This window comes from Chinchilla lanigera, unplaced genomic scaffold (genome assembly GCF_000276665.1).
Source record: "Chinchilla lanigera isolate Chin_1 unplaced genomic scaffold, ChiLan1.0 scaffold00038, whole genome shotgun sequence".
Classification (NCBI taxonomy): domain Eukaryota; kingdom Metazoa; phylum Chordata; class Mammalia; order Rodentia; family Chinchillidae; genus Chinchilla; species Chinchilla lanigera.
Window position 1 is genome coordinate 1,293,789 of NW_004955439.1, and position 12,472 is coordinate 1,306,260.

The window sequence follows — 12,472 nt, forward strand, 5'->3', positions numbered from 1 at the left end:
TTTACAGGTTCTTTACCCCCCTCCAAAAAAACTCACCAGTAACCTAAAAACTCTTTAACCAACAACTTCTTTCCCATTTAGAGAAACAACTTGCAGTGGGAACATTCTGCGTATGACTGTTCTTTGGCATTCCAGGGCAATTTCCCCTTAACCCGTCAGCTAAAAAAGAATTCCCCTCTTATCAAAAGCTGGATGACCAATAGTAAGAATGGAAATCAGTTTGCTACAGTGATATGTTAATAATAAAAGTATTAGTTATCTATTGCTGCTCTCTTAGTTACTGTTTTCTCACTGAGCTGTAATACCCAAAACCCACAGAGTAAAAGAAGAAAGGTTTCTTTTGGGTCACATTCACAGTCCATGGTTGGCTGGCTGCGGCCAGGACGGCATGGCAGAGGGGCATAGCAGAGGAGAGCTGTTCAGTGTCACAGCGCACCCACAGGAAGCAGAGAGAAGGGAGGTGCTAGGGAGAGAGTTAACCCTCCCAGGCCATGCTCCCAGTGATGCTTCTCTGGGCATATGTGTGACCAAACCTGCACATCTTAATAGCAAGCCAGCTAGAGCCATCATAATCTAATCATTCTTCCGAAAGCCCTGACACTGGAGTGCGTGAGGCTCTGTAGGGACAACTACATATAAACCATAACAGCTGCATGAAAAAATTAACTGAGAGCATTGTGCCTTAGAGCAACATTTATTGTCTCAAAGTTTCTGTGGTTTTGGAGCGTAGGAGTAACTTAGCTGCATGCCTCTGACTATCAAAGGGCTCACAAGCCACCTTTAGGATGTTAGCCAGTGCTGAAGTAAGCTCAAACCTCATCTTGCAGAGGACCTGCCAAGTGACATAGCTCTTAGAGGGCCTTGGAAACTCCACTTCTAAACTCAGTCAGAAGTCAGTGGCTGCTGGCAAGTGTGCCTCCCAGAGACATCAGTTCCTTGCCACATGACCCTTTCCATGTGTGCTGCTCACAGCATGGCTGTTTGCTTCCGTACAGCAAAGGCTCTGAAGGAGCAAGAAAAAGGCAGAAGTCAGTCTTTTTAGGACCTAATCTTAGAATTGGCATCCATTACTTTGGCATTGTCCATTAGAAGTAGGAGAAGGGTAGCTGTACTTAAATAATAATACTTCATGATGTGACAAGATGCATGGCTTTCTGGAATGACTCATTTTAAAAATTTGTCTCTTTTTATTACTCAACTTTTTTTTCCAAAGATAACTGAATATTTTAGAAGTCAAATTTTTATTATTTAAATGCAGATTTACTTTATAAATTACAAACTTTTTCAGGTAATGAGACTCAAACCCAGTTCCTTTACACTGAGGACATCCCCCCTTTTTAATTTTGAAACAGGGTCTTACTAAGTAGCTAAATTCCCCAGGCTAGGCTCAAGCTTGGGATCCTCCTGCTTCAGCCTTCTAGAGTACTGAGATTATAGGTGTGTACCACCATTGCTGGCACAAATTTTAAAGTGTTAGTTTCTCTTTAAAATCATTTTATTCCTGGGCTGCTACCCCTTACCATTTATTGATTCACATGATTCAGATTTTCATTTTAACTGTAGCTTAGAAATGTCACTTACCAACCACTGGAAAACAGAAGAATTAATTTTTACCTAGAAGTCAAAAATTGTATTTCTGAAGCTTCTTAAAAATGGAACAAGCCTAAAATACTTTTTTTGCCTTCCTATAAAGTAATTTTGAAATGTATTAATTGCTAACTTAACATCGGGGTGAAGATGCTTTAATTAGTCTCATGTAAACAGATTCCATTGCTCATAAAATACAATTCCATTTTCCCCTAGGGTTTAGTGTTCAGTTAAATTCGCTCATGGAAAATTAACTCCTCACTAAGCATACCTAAAATAGAATCAAAGATGCCTGGCTTGACACCTAGTCATTTTATTATGTAAGAAAAATATGTGCTTCTCCTAGCAGAAAATAACAATCTAGGATTATCCTTGCTTCTGTTTACTGAATAATAATAATAATATCTGAATAATAATAATTATTAATATAATAATTATTTATAATGGCTTGTGTTTGGGTTGCATGTGTAGCAGCACATTGACTCTCTCTGATGGTACTTTGGAAGATGAACAAAAGAAGGAATCTCCAGTTGGAGCTATTACTTCAGATTCTCACCAAGATGGTGAAATGAACTCAATGGAACAAAACGTAGATGACAACATGGCAGAGAACACAAAATCCAAACCAAAAAAAACAAAAAAGAAGACTAAAGCAGGTTTGTTACCCAAACTAAGTGAAAAACCATGTGCCTTGGTAGAAATAACTTGACCCTAGGATATTAGCTCTTAAAGCTAAAACTGAAGGATAGAGTTTAAAATAATTCAGTACAGATGTTTTTTACTTGATCTTGATTCACTTAGATTAAACCAACCATTTATTTTTAACTCTTGGTCTCTGTGATGTTTGTATTACTTAAGTCAGCCATCTTCCTCCTGATTTTAATTCAACTTTAGAGTCAGTGACTTTGTAGTTACTTTTTATGTCATAGAAATTTCTTTTTAAACCATTGAGTTTCTAGCCCCTAAATGATTAAGACTCCAGTATTAAAAGCTAGACTGGTCAACAGCCAGCATTGTAGATATTAGGGCTACAGCCCTCTTTCGTTCGTGGTGTCTTTCCAGCTCCTCAGTCTAATTCAGCTTCTCTCCACTCTCTTCATTTTCCTCTCCCCTCTCAATTTCTGTTATTTATCTAAAATATGCAGTTTTACTATTTGTGGATTTTAGGCAATAGAGGATGCAATTGATAATGTTTTGTGCCTCTCGCAGTTAAAATTTTTATAGCTTTGTTGAAAGGTGATATACATATAGAAAGAGGTCTCACAAAGGTACTGTTTATTGAATTTTCACAAACTGAACAAACCTATAAAATCATCATTCAAATCAAATGATAGAATTACAGAATTACAATTAACAAAAAAAGGGAATATCGTCAGCACCCAAAAGATCTCTCAAGTCCCCTTCGGATTGGTTTTGTACAGGAATAACCACTACCCTGACAACAAACACAGTCTACTTTTTTGCCTATTTTTGTGTAGTAATATGAATAGAATCATAAATACTCTCCTTTTTGTGTCTAGCTTCCTTGCAATGTTATTTTTGTAAAATTTATGCTATTCTTATATTTTAAGTGTTCTGTATCACAATTAATTTAGTCTATTGATAGGTACTTAGTTGTTACTAGGTTTGGGCAATTCTAAGAAAAGCATATTAAAAGTAATAAACATTCTATAGTCACAACTTTTGGTGGACATCTGTATACATTTTTGTCAGGCCCATTCTTAGAGTTGCTATGACATATATTATGTATATTTTAATAGCGCCTGGAATTTTAGTATACATTGTTTCTGTACTTCTCTGATAACTTAAAAATGTGATTTTCATAATTTGTGTTTTTCCGATTGGTTTTACGTGAAGCACAATCTACTGCATCTTGCTACATTTTATGCAAAAAGAGAAATTCCAGTTATATTCCAGATGATAAATATTCCACCTAGAATATACCTAGATAAAATTACTTTTTGTTTTGAGACTCTTTTTTTTCTCCTTTTGTGTTATTTATCCTTGTTGGGGAAAAAATAGATACCTCATCCTATTTTAGCACATCAGTAAATGCAGTATTTAACTCACAGTGTGTGGTCTGCTAGTGTCTGGCCTTTTCTTTCCTTCCTCTTTTAGTTCTTGTTACTAGAATGAAATAATCATAAATCAGAAAAATTAATGTGTAAATCCAATTGAAAACAATTATGATATTAATTTTTTTCTTTGCATGTAGTTTCAGATAATAATGAAGAAATTGATGGAGCTGGTGTTCATGAAATGACAAGCCAAGATAATCCAGTTTATCCCAGAAATTTGCTTGATGATGGCCTTGTCTTAGGAGTTTACATTCACCGAACTGACCGACTTAAATCAGATTTTATGATTTCCCACCCAATGGTAAAAATTCATGTGGTTGATGAGAAAACTGGTCAGTATGTCAAGAAAGATGACAGGTAATTTTTCACATTGCACAGCTTACCTTTTAAATTGAAGCTGTCTGTAGTAGGAGTTTTTATTTATGCTACTACTGGCAATAGTTCAAAGTCAATGAAATAGAAATGTGAATTTATGGTAAAGAAGAGTCTGTTGGCTGTAGGTATTCATCAACCGTTTGATACTTATAGAAAAAATGGAGAATCTGTTCAGTGTTAGTAGAGAGCTGCTAGTAAGCTTAATGATTAATTTATGCCATAAAACTTACACTGTAAATCATCTTGCTTTATGAATGTAGTTTTATAGCCTCATATTTCTCTTTAGAAATTAATGTTACTCAGGGGAGGTAAGTCTTGAAATTTTTCCGGAGATCACTTCTACAAGCAAGACATACATGAAGACCCAGATAAAATATACAATAAAATAAATGATCATACTGATATCCTCAAAAATTATTTGTGTGGATGGGGAGGAAAACATGAAGATTATTATAAAAAGGTTATATATTCCATTGTTTGAGGTCATATAAAGAAAATAGGACAGCTTAAAAAGTTTTGCTCACGTTTTATGCAAATGAAATTCTTGTAAATTTTATCGCAAACTCATGTAAAATTCAGGAGTTACTTTGTTCCAGCTATTCATACCTCTCGCTGTATATTTCTGTAATGAAGTAATTCTGTGAAACCAACTGATAGCATATAATAAATACAAAATTAAAGTAATACTCTACTACTTTTGAGTTTTATAAAATTTATAATTCTTTAGATGGACAATGAAAAGAATATTTTCTTTTACAGCATTTTGGCTATTATTTCTGGTTACCTTTGTTGTATACTCTGTATTCTCATTTTCTAAAATTATAATGAATTGTGTTAATTGAACTGTCTCTTTGAACAGCAAGCATCCTGTGTCATCCTCCTATGAAAAAGAGAATGTGGATTATATTCTTCCAATCATGACGCAGCCATATAATTTTAAACAGTTAACATCAAGACTTCCAGAGTGGGAAGAACAAATTATATTTAGTGAAAATTTTCCCTATTTGCTTCAAGATTTTGATGAGGCTCCTAAGGTGATCCTATTCTTTGAGGTATGAATTAATAGAGTAATTTAAACTAAATTTTAGTCTATTTTTAGTAGTGCAGTAATGCAACAAAGATGTATTAGAGTTTGTAATATGCTGTGCAGATAAAAATGAGGACTTATTTTTTTAAACAGCTATAGCATATTTGCTGAGCATTGCTAGTGCTCGGGGTTAGCCATGTACCTACTCTTAAGATATCCTTTAATCCCTACAGCAACACCACGACCGGTAACTGAAGTGACAAATATGACCTATATGAATGCAGTTCTCCTCTTTGAACCCATTCACTAAGTGTGAACACATTTAACTATATCAGGCTAACAATATGCAGACCACCTAGATAAAAAAATAAGCATGCACAGATCAACTGAATAATACAGTGTAATATAACCAACAAAATAAGGAATTTCTGAGATGTGAAATAGAAAGTCAGAGCAGTCAGAGACAGCTTTGTAGGTAACCTTCGAGCAGACTTGCTATTCTAATATTTTTACTGAAAAGAAGTGATTTCCTCTAATTTTAATTGTAGATAACTTGATGGTAATTTGACTCTAGAATACCACAGTTCTTTTCTCTGTTTTATTGTTTTTCTATAAGCAAAAGGAAGTAGAGAAACCTCCCTTCCAGCTTAACCGAGCTAAAAAATTTTCGCCTGGGAAGGACCAGCGCTGATAACACATTTTGTGGAATTGCTTGTTTTTATGACCCTTGACTGTCAGCTTATTTGTATGTTTCTATGATACAAATATTTTACTGTTCACATCTGTAATTATGCTTTATGTAATTTGTAAAGAGCTATGATTTTCTTAAAAAGAGATGCAGTAATTCATATCTCAAGGAACTTATTTGTTACACAAACTTGTCATTTTTATTACAGTATTTTTGAATAATTTATTAAGAGATTTAAGAATTACAGATTACTGGATTATAAACACTTTGGTTACTTCTTGAATTTTAACATGTGTTATTGCCTCAGTAACTACTTTTTTACTTCCATTTTTTAAAAGTTTAGTGAGGACAATTTGATAATATATATCAGAAATCTTTAAAACTATTTTTACTCCTAGATATATATTGTATGTGAAAAATAACAAGTCCATGAAGATGTGCATGCAAGGACATTTATTTCAACTTCATTTATAATAGCAGAAGTTTTAGAATGCTAAAGGAACCTAAATTTCAATTAGTAACAGATTTGTCATAATTATGATTTTTATAGAATATATGATATGTATAATGCAGAAGAACAGTAGGTAGACATTAATATGATGGCTTCATATAAATCATACATAGCATAGTCAGAGCTGTAAATGATAAAATATTGGTATCATACACATGCACATCTCTTGGGATATCTACTACATACTTCATGACAATAGTTAGCAAAATAGCTAACAATACTATAGTATTGGATTTACAGTATAGTCCTGTGCTCACATATGTTCAGGAATACAGAGACAAAAAGTTTAGATCAGTATAAACAAATGTTACAATGGTTATTTATGGGCTTGGATTACAAATTGTCAGTGTTTTTTACTGAACATGTGTAATTGAAAACGATTTAAGTCTCTAAAGAAGAGGGTGGAATTAAATCCATATTGTTGTTTAAGCGGTCTTCAACAAAAACTTATCTTGAACTTTTAAGCACCAGTAAGTACAAAGTGATAGCCTCTGGAGTATAGACAATCTCTGTGACAGGTGTGTTGCAAGTCCTTGAGCTTTAGTATCTAGACAAGATGGAAGTATGAAAGAAATTCTAATTATAATGTATATCTAAAGAAAAAGGAAGATAGTCAAGGCAAAAATGTAGAAATAGGGTCCTGAGTTTCTAAAATAGTCCTTTGAAGTCTGCTCTTATAGAAGAAAAATGATCAGAACTTAAGAATTCTATGCTTGATATATTTGCGCCTACACAATATTTGAAGTAATTTTTAAAAAACATTTTTTATTTTTAATTAACACATACTTATACATACTTGTGGGTTACAGTGTGACATTCATATGTATGTGTGCCTGTGTGTGTGTGTGTGTGTGTGTGTGTGTACACAATGTGTGATGATCAGATCAGGGTGATTGGGATGTCTGTCATATTTTAGGTAATTACTACTTTACCTTGAACTTGAAATAAATTTTAATAAAAGAATTATTCATAAAAGATAAAGTAGTCAGTGAACTCTCAATAAATGAGTGGGTTGACTTGCAAGTGAATGAAATGAGATTAAAATTTTTTATTCCCTATAAAGGAAACACTTTTAAGTATCCAAATGATAATTTAATATTACAGAAAATACTAAATTTTAGATAGCCTCATGTTCTGTGAAATAATTAAAATTTTTTTTGCAGATTCTTGATTTTTTAAGCATGGATGAAATTAAGAATAATTCTGAAGTTCGAAACCAAGAATGTGGCTTTCGGAAAATTGCCTGGGCCTTTCTTAAAGTATGTTTTTCATCCATTTTAAACACATTTAAAATAATCTCCGAATTTGATTGGTGTTGTTCACTGAAGCTCTGGGAGGCTTCTTAAAATTTTAAGGTATTTATTGATTGCCTCTGCCAGGTACACTTTTAGCCCCTAAGATGCAAGCACTGAAGACGACCCATGTAGCCTTGCCATCGCTTGTTCAGTTCAATGGGTTTGAGCCCCTTCTGTGTGCCAGCCGCTGTTGTAGTCAGCACTCCTAAAGCAGACAAATCCCTGGGCCATGTCAACTACAAATCCTAGCAAGAAAAATGTATCACAATTGCTCACACAATTTGTTATCCAATTACATTTTTATAAAATGTCTAAAATGTATAGGGTAAGTAAGGAAAAGAAGGGTCCTGTGGTTTCCTAAGAAAAGGCATTTAACTTAAGCATTAGAAGAGTGTTCTAGGGAATAAATAAGATATGCAGGCTGATACTCAGAGGAGCAAGGTATGTTTTCATAACTGAGAGAAGACCGCTGAGTTTAGAGGACAGAGGCTGAGACAGAATGGTGTGTGAAAAGGTTGCTGAGGTGTTGATTACACAGGGACTTCTAACTCATGATAAAACTGTAAAGAACTATGGGAAACAATCAGAGGATTTTAAACAGATAAACTAATTGGAAGGCTACTTGAACAGGGTAGAACGCAGATTCTGGAAGAATTTAGGAGATTCTTGCAGTAGTCTGAGTACAAAATGATGGTGTCTTTGACTAGGATGTTTCAGCAGAGAAATCCTGAAAGGTTAGTATTTTAAAAAGAAGAAGGGGCTGAAGATGTGGCTCAGTGGTAGAGTTCTTGCTTTGTGTGCACAAGGCTCTGAGTTCAATTCCCAGTACCACAATAAAATAAAATCAAAATTTTAAAAAAATTAAAAAGAAGGGGCTGTGTATGTCACTCAGTGGTTGAATGCTTGTCTAGTAAGTACAAGACCTTGGGTTTGATGTCTCAAGGTCTGCAGAAAGGAAAGAAGGAAGGAAGGGAAGGAGAGAGGAGAAAGATAGGAAGGAAAGTTTTACATGTACTTTCTTATTCCTTGTGTCCTCTATTTCTGTCTTCAGTATAAATTTGAATTATGAAAAGCCTTGAGTTTGTACCATCTCCTGTCTCAAAAACTTCTCGATGTGTGTCTGTCCATCTAATATTTATTGTTTCTGTGAAACATGAGCCATTTGCTTACTCATAAATTAGAGCACTCATAAATTTATTAGGCATTGAACTTGCCATCTAATTTAAGTTTCTGTACTTAAATTAGATGTATGATTATGTGTTATGTAGTAAATTCTGTGAAACCCTAGTTTAGGGATTTACTTCTTGTTGGGCTGGAGAGAGTCTTTAGGAAAGATGCAGGGTGAATAGCAATCAGTAAAAAGCCAAGAATGGCCTTAAGAGTGACCTAGTTCAATGTTCCATCTAAAATTACTCTAACTCATTATACCTTTTTTTAGACCCATTCCTAGTACTAATTTAGATTTAAAAACAAATAATAAAAGCCAACAAACCAAAATAGAAAATTCACATTCATACAGCAAACTTTACTATATAGTAGTTCATTAGAAACTACTCTTATTCCCTCTGTATTAAAGTTTGTACAAATCTTCTATATTTATCCTAAACTGAAATTAAGAAACAATAACAGATTTTTACCTTTATGTATCACGTGGATTTTTATTCATTTATCTTACTCCTTTGGCAGAAATGACAATCAAGAATTCTCCCTATCTCATCCCCATCCCCATAAAGGGTCAAGTATTCTATGTGCTTCCCCTTTGTAACAATATCTTCTTCATTTTCTAAGCTTTTCAGAATCGAGTGACTTTTTCATAAATTTATTGAACATTTTTAGTTCTGTTTTATTAGATATCCTTGCATTTAATATATCACTGTTTTGAAATAATCATAATATCACTAGCTCCCACTGTATTGTGCTTGAAGAATATCTACTGAGGGAATTACTGAATAGATGGAAAGAGTGATGAGGGTAGAAATTCATTTTAAGGAAATAGCACCAATTAAGTTAAATTGTAAATGTTTTACTACATATATTTGGTTGTGGGATGTCTTGGATAATTGTAAAGTTATCATAGTAGTCTACAAGGCTGCATCCTGATTCTCAGTTACAGTTCATGTCTCAGGCACTTCTTTATTCTTATAGCACATATATGTGACTATTCTCTTAAACTTAATTTTGTTTTGGTCTTTCTTTTGAGACAGGGTCTCACTATGCAGTTCAGGCTGGCCTTGAGCTCACTTTCTAGCCCAGACTGGCCTCAAACTTGAAACAGTCCTCCTGCCTCAGCCTCCTGAGTGCTGGGATTACAGGTGTGTGCCACCAAGCCTGGCTAAATTTAAATTAATGAAACAATTATTAGAATCTACATTATACAGTTTATAACTACAGTCAAGGTCTTGGCTGGATCTTAGTTGCTTACTCATATTAACCAACATAGTACTATAAACTAGATTGCCTAGAGAATTCTAAAACAACCAATGGAAAGTGTGATTTGGAAGCTGACTCTAGCTCCTCAAAAGTTACTGTGATAAATTTTGGACAGATAATGGGAAGATTTATGAAAGTTAAGTAATGCAGTGCTTAATACTTAATGACAGTATTATTACTCAGTTTGGAACTTTTTCACTTCTCTGTGTCACGTGACACTGATCATAGTGCCACCCCTTTACTTGTAACCTTTATTGTCTTTACATTATTTGTCAGAGTGTAGGGGGAAAGTAGGCTACATTTTATGACTCATTTGCTTATCTATGTGTCATTCCTATACCAAAGCTGGATTTTGTCTCTGCCGGTAAAACTTCTCCAGTCAAATCGCAAATATTTGTTTGCCAAATCTTCATATTGCAAATTAATATGCAAATTTGAATAGTCTATTACTGTTACACCTATGTGCATTTATGTATCACTTTCTTGAAACTGTTACTTTGGCTTTGTTGACACCATCCTTTCCTGACTTTCCTTATGCCATTCCTTCATGGTCTTCCACCTGCTACTTTAATGTCAGTCCTGCTGTTAGTTAAATCACTTTTCTTGCAACCACTTTCTTTACTTGTCTTTCAGATTTATAAATGTAATTACTTACTGCACAGTTCAACTTAGATGACTCTAGATGTCTCGGACTTCCCTGAAGTGAATACTTTACTTAATCTCCTGTCTCTGTTGACTACTTTCTGTAGTTGGTAGTACTAAGGATGTCTCCCCATTTTCCCAGGTTTATGACCATGGAATTATCCTGTTTATTTTGGTAGCCACAAGTCATATGTGACTAACTGAATTCAGATGAATAGAAATTTAGTTAAAAATCCAATTCAATGGTTTCACTGTCCACACTTCAGTAACTCCATGTGACTAGTGAATCCTGTGTTGGATGGCATAGAAAGTTTTCTTGGACAGTGCTGCCTTAGAGTCTTTCTTTGACCCTTTTTATTTTCCAAGTTGCCTAAATTGGTAGCATTATATATTATTCATCATATCTTCTCCCTCAGTGCCTACTCTTCTGGTTTAAGTTGCCTTCATGCTCTGTCTGCACTGCTACAAAAACTCCTAGTTACCGCTTTATCCTTCATTTGTAAAGGATATAAAGGTTAGAAAGATATTTCCTATTTACAGTCATGGTCTGGTGAAAGAGGACCTGTTCTGGATTGATGAAGCTTAATTTTTTTTTTTTATAAGAATCTCCATTTAGGGCTGGGGATTTAGCTCAGTGGCAAAAGCGCCTGCCTGGCAAGCGCAAGGTCGTGAGTTCACTTCCCAGTACCAGAGAAAAATCAAAAAAAATAAATAAATAAATAAAGAATCTCCATTTATGCTGGAGTTATAGCTCCTTGGTGCAGCACCTACCTGGCAAGTGCAAGGTCCTGAGTTCAATTCTGAGCTCAAAAAAAAAAAAAAAGAATCTCTATTATGTAGCTTAATTTTTTTTGTTAGGTTTTTTGTTTGTTTTATTTGGTTTTGGTTTTGGTATGGAAGGACCTTGCACTTACCAGACAGGTGCTATGCCACTGAGCTATCTCCCTGGCCTTGTAGGTTTTTTGTTTTTTTTTTAATAGATCTTTTTAAGAAGTAGAATACCATAATTAGAAAATACAATGAGTGGTTTGAATTAGTTTAATTAAATTCATTTTAAATTTAAAGATATTGAAACATAAAATTTTAACCATTAAAATCCTGATAGTAAACAAAGGAAAAATTTGTTTCTCTGTTTAAGAAATATGTATTTTAATATTTATCATTATTTCAGACAAATGTATGTTGATCATTTATGCAAAGTGACGTCTGGCACAGTAGTGTAAATACTTCAGCATTGGTCTGAAGTGTTCTGAACAGGTGAAAAGAGAGCTGTTGGAAAGGTTTTAAAAAATCATTGGGGTTATATTTTATCAGAAAAGATCTGAAACTGCCTATGTCAATCTTCTTTGCTTTGTAAATCTAAGCAATTTCAGTATGCCGTGTGACTGTTTTTAAAAATAAGTTTCTATTTACTGTTGCTTTGTTGGATGTACCTATTTTCAATAAAAGTAATATTTTATGCATGAATTCCTGTTTTAAGCTTCTGGGAGCCAACGGAAATGCAAATATCAATTCAAAACTTCGCTTGCAGCTGTACTACCCGCCTACTAAGCCTCGATCTCAGTTAAATGTTGTTGAGGTTTTTGAATGGTGGTCCAGATGTCCAAGAAATCGTTACCCATCAACGTTGTATGTAACTGTACGAGGACTGAAAGTTCCAGACTCTGTAAGTTAATAATACATATAAATGTATATCCTTTATTATTAAAATTAAATGACAGAATATCTTTTCCAATTTTACAAAAGATAAAGTCTGCAACATTATTTAAATAGTTTTATTTAATTGAAAGATGCCTTCAGAGATTGTATATTAAGCCAGTAACAGTTGATACTAAAGAG

The 12,472-nt window shown here is 34.0% G+C and overlaps 1 protein-coding gene across 2 annotated transcripts in view; it reads left to right on the plus strand.

Annotated features, from left to right (window-relative positions):
- The window catches only part of Ahi1 (Abelson helper integration site 1), a 183,112-nt gene that overhangs the window by 16,604 nt on the left and 154,036 nt on the right, over positions 1 to 12,472 (plus strand). For both annotated transcript variants that reach the window (XM_005390486.2, XM_013517380.1), the window contains exons 5-9: positions 2,059 to 2,243; positions 3,803 to 4,022; positions 4,900 to 5,092; positions 7,430 to 7,525; positions 12,114 to 12,299. In XM_005390486.2, the coding sequence (XP_005390543.1) occupies positions 2,059 to 2,243; positions 3,803 to 4,022; positions 4,900 to 5,092; positions 7,430 to 7,525; positions 12,114 to 12,299 (880 nt within the window). The remainder of the gene's footprint in view (positions 1 to 2,058; positions 2,244 to 3,802; positions 4,023 to 4,899; positions 5,093 to 7,429; positions 7,526 to 12,113; positions 12,300 to 12,472) is intronic.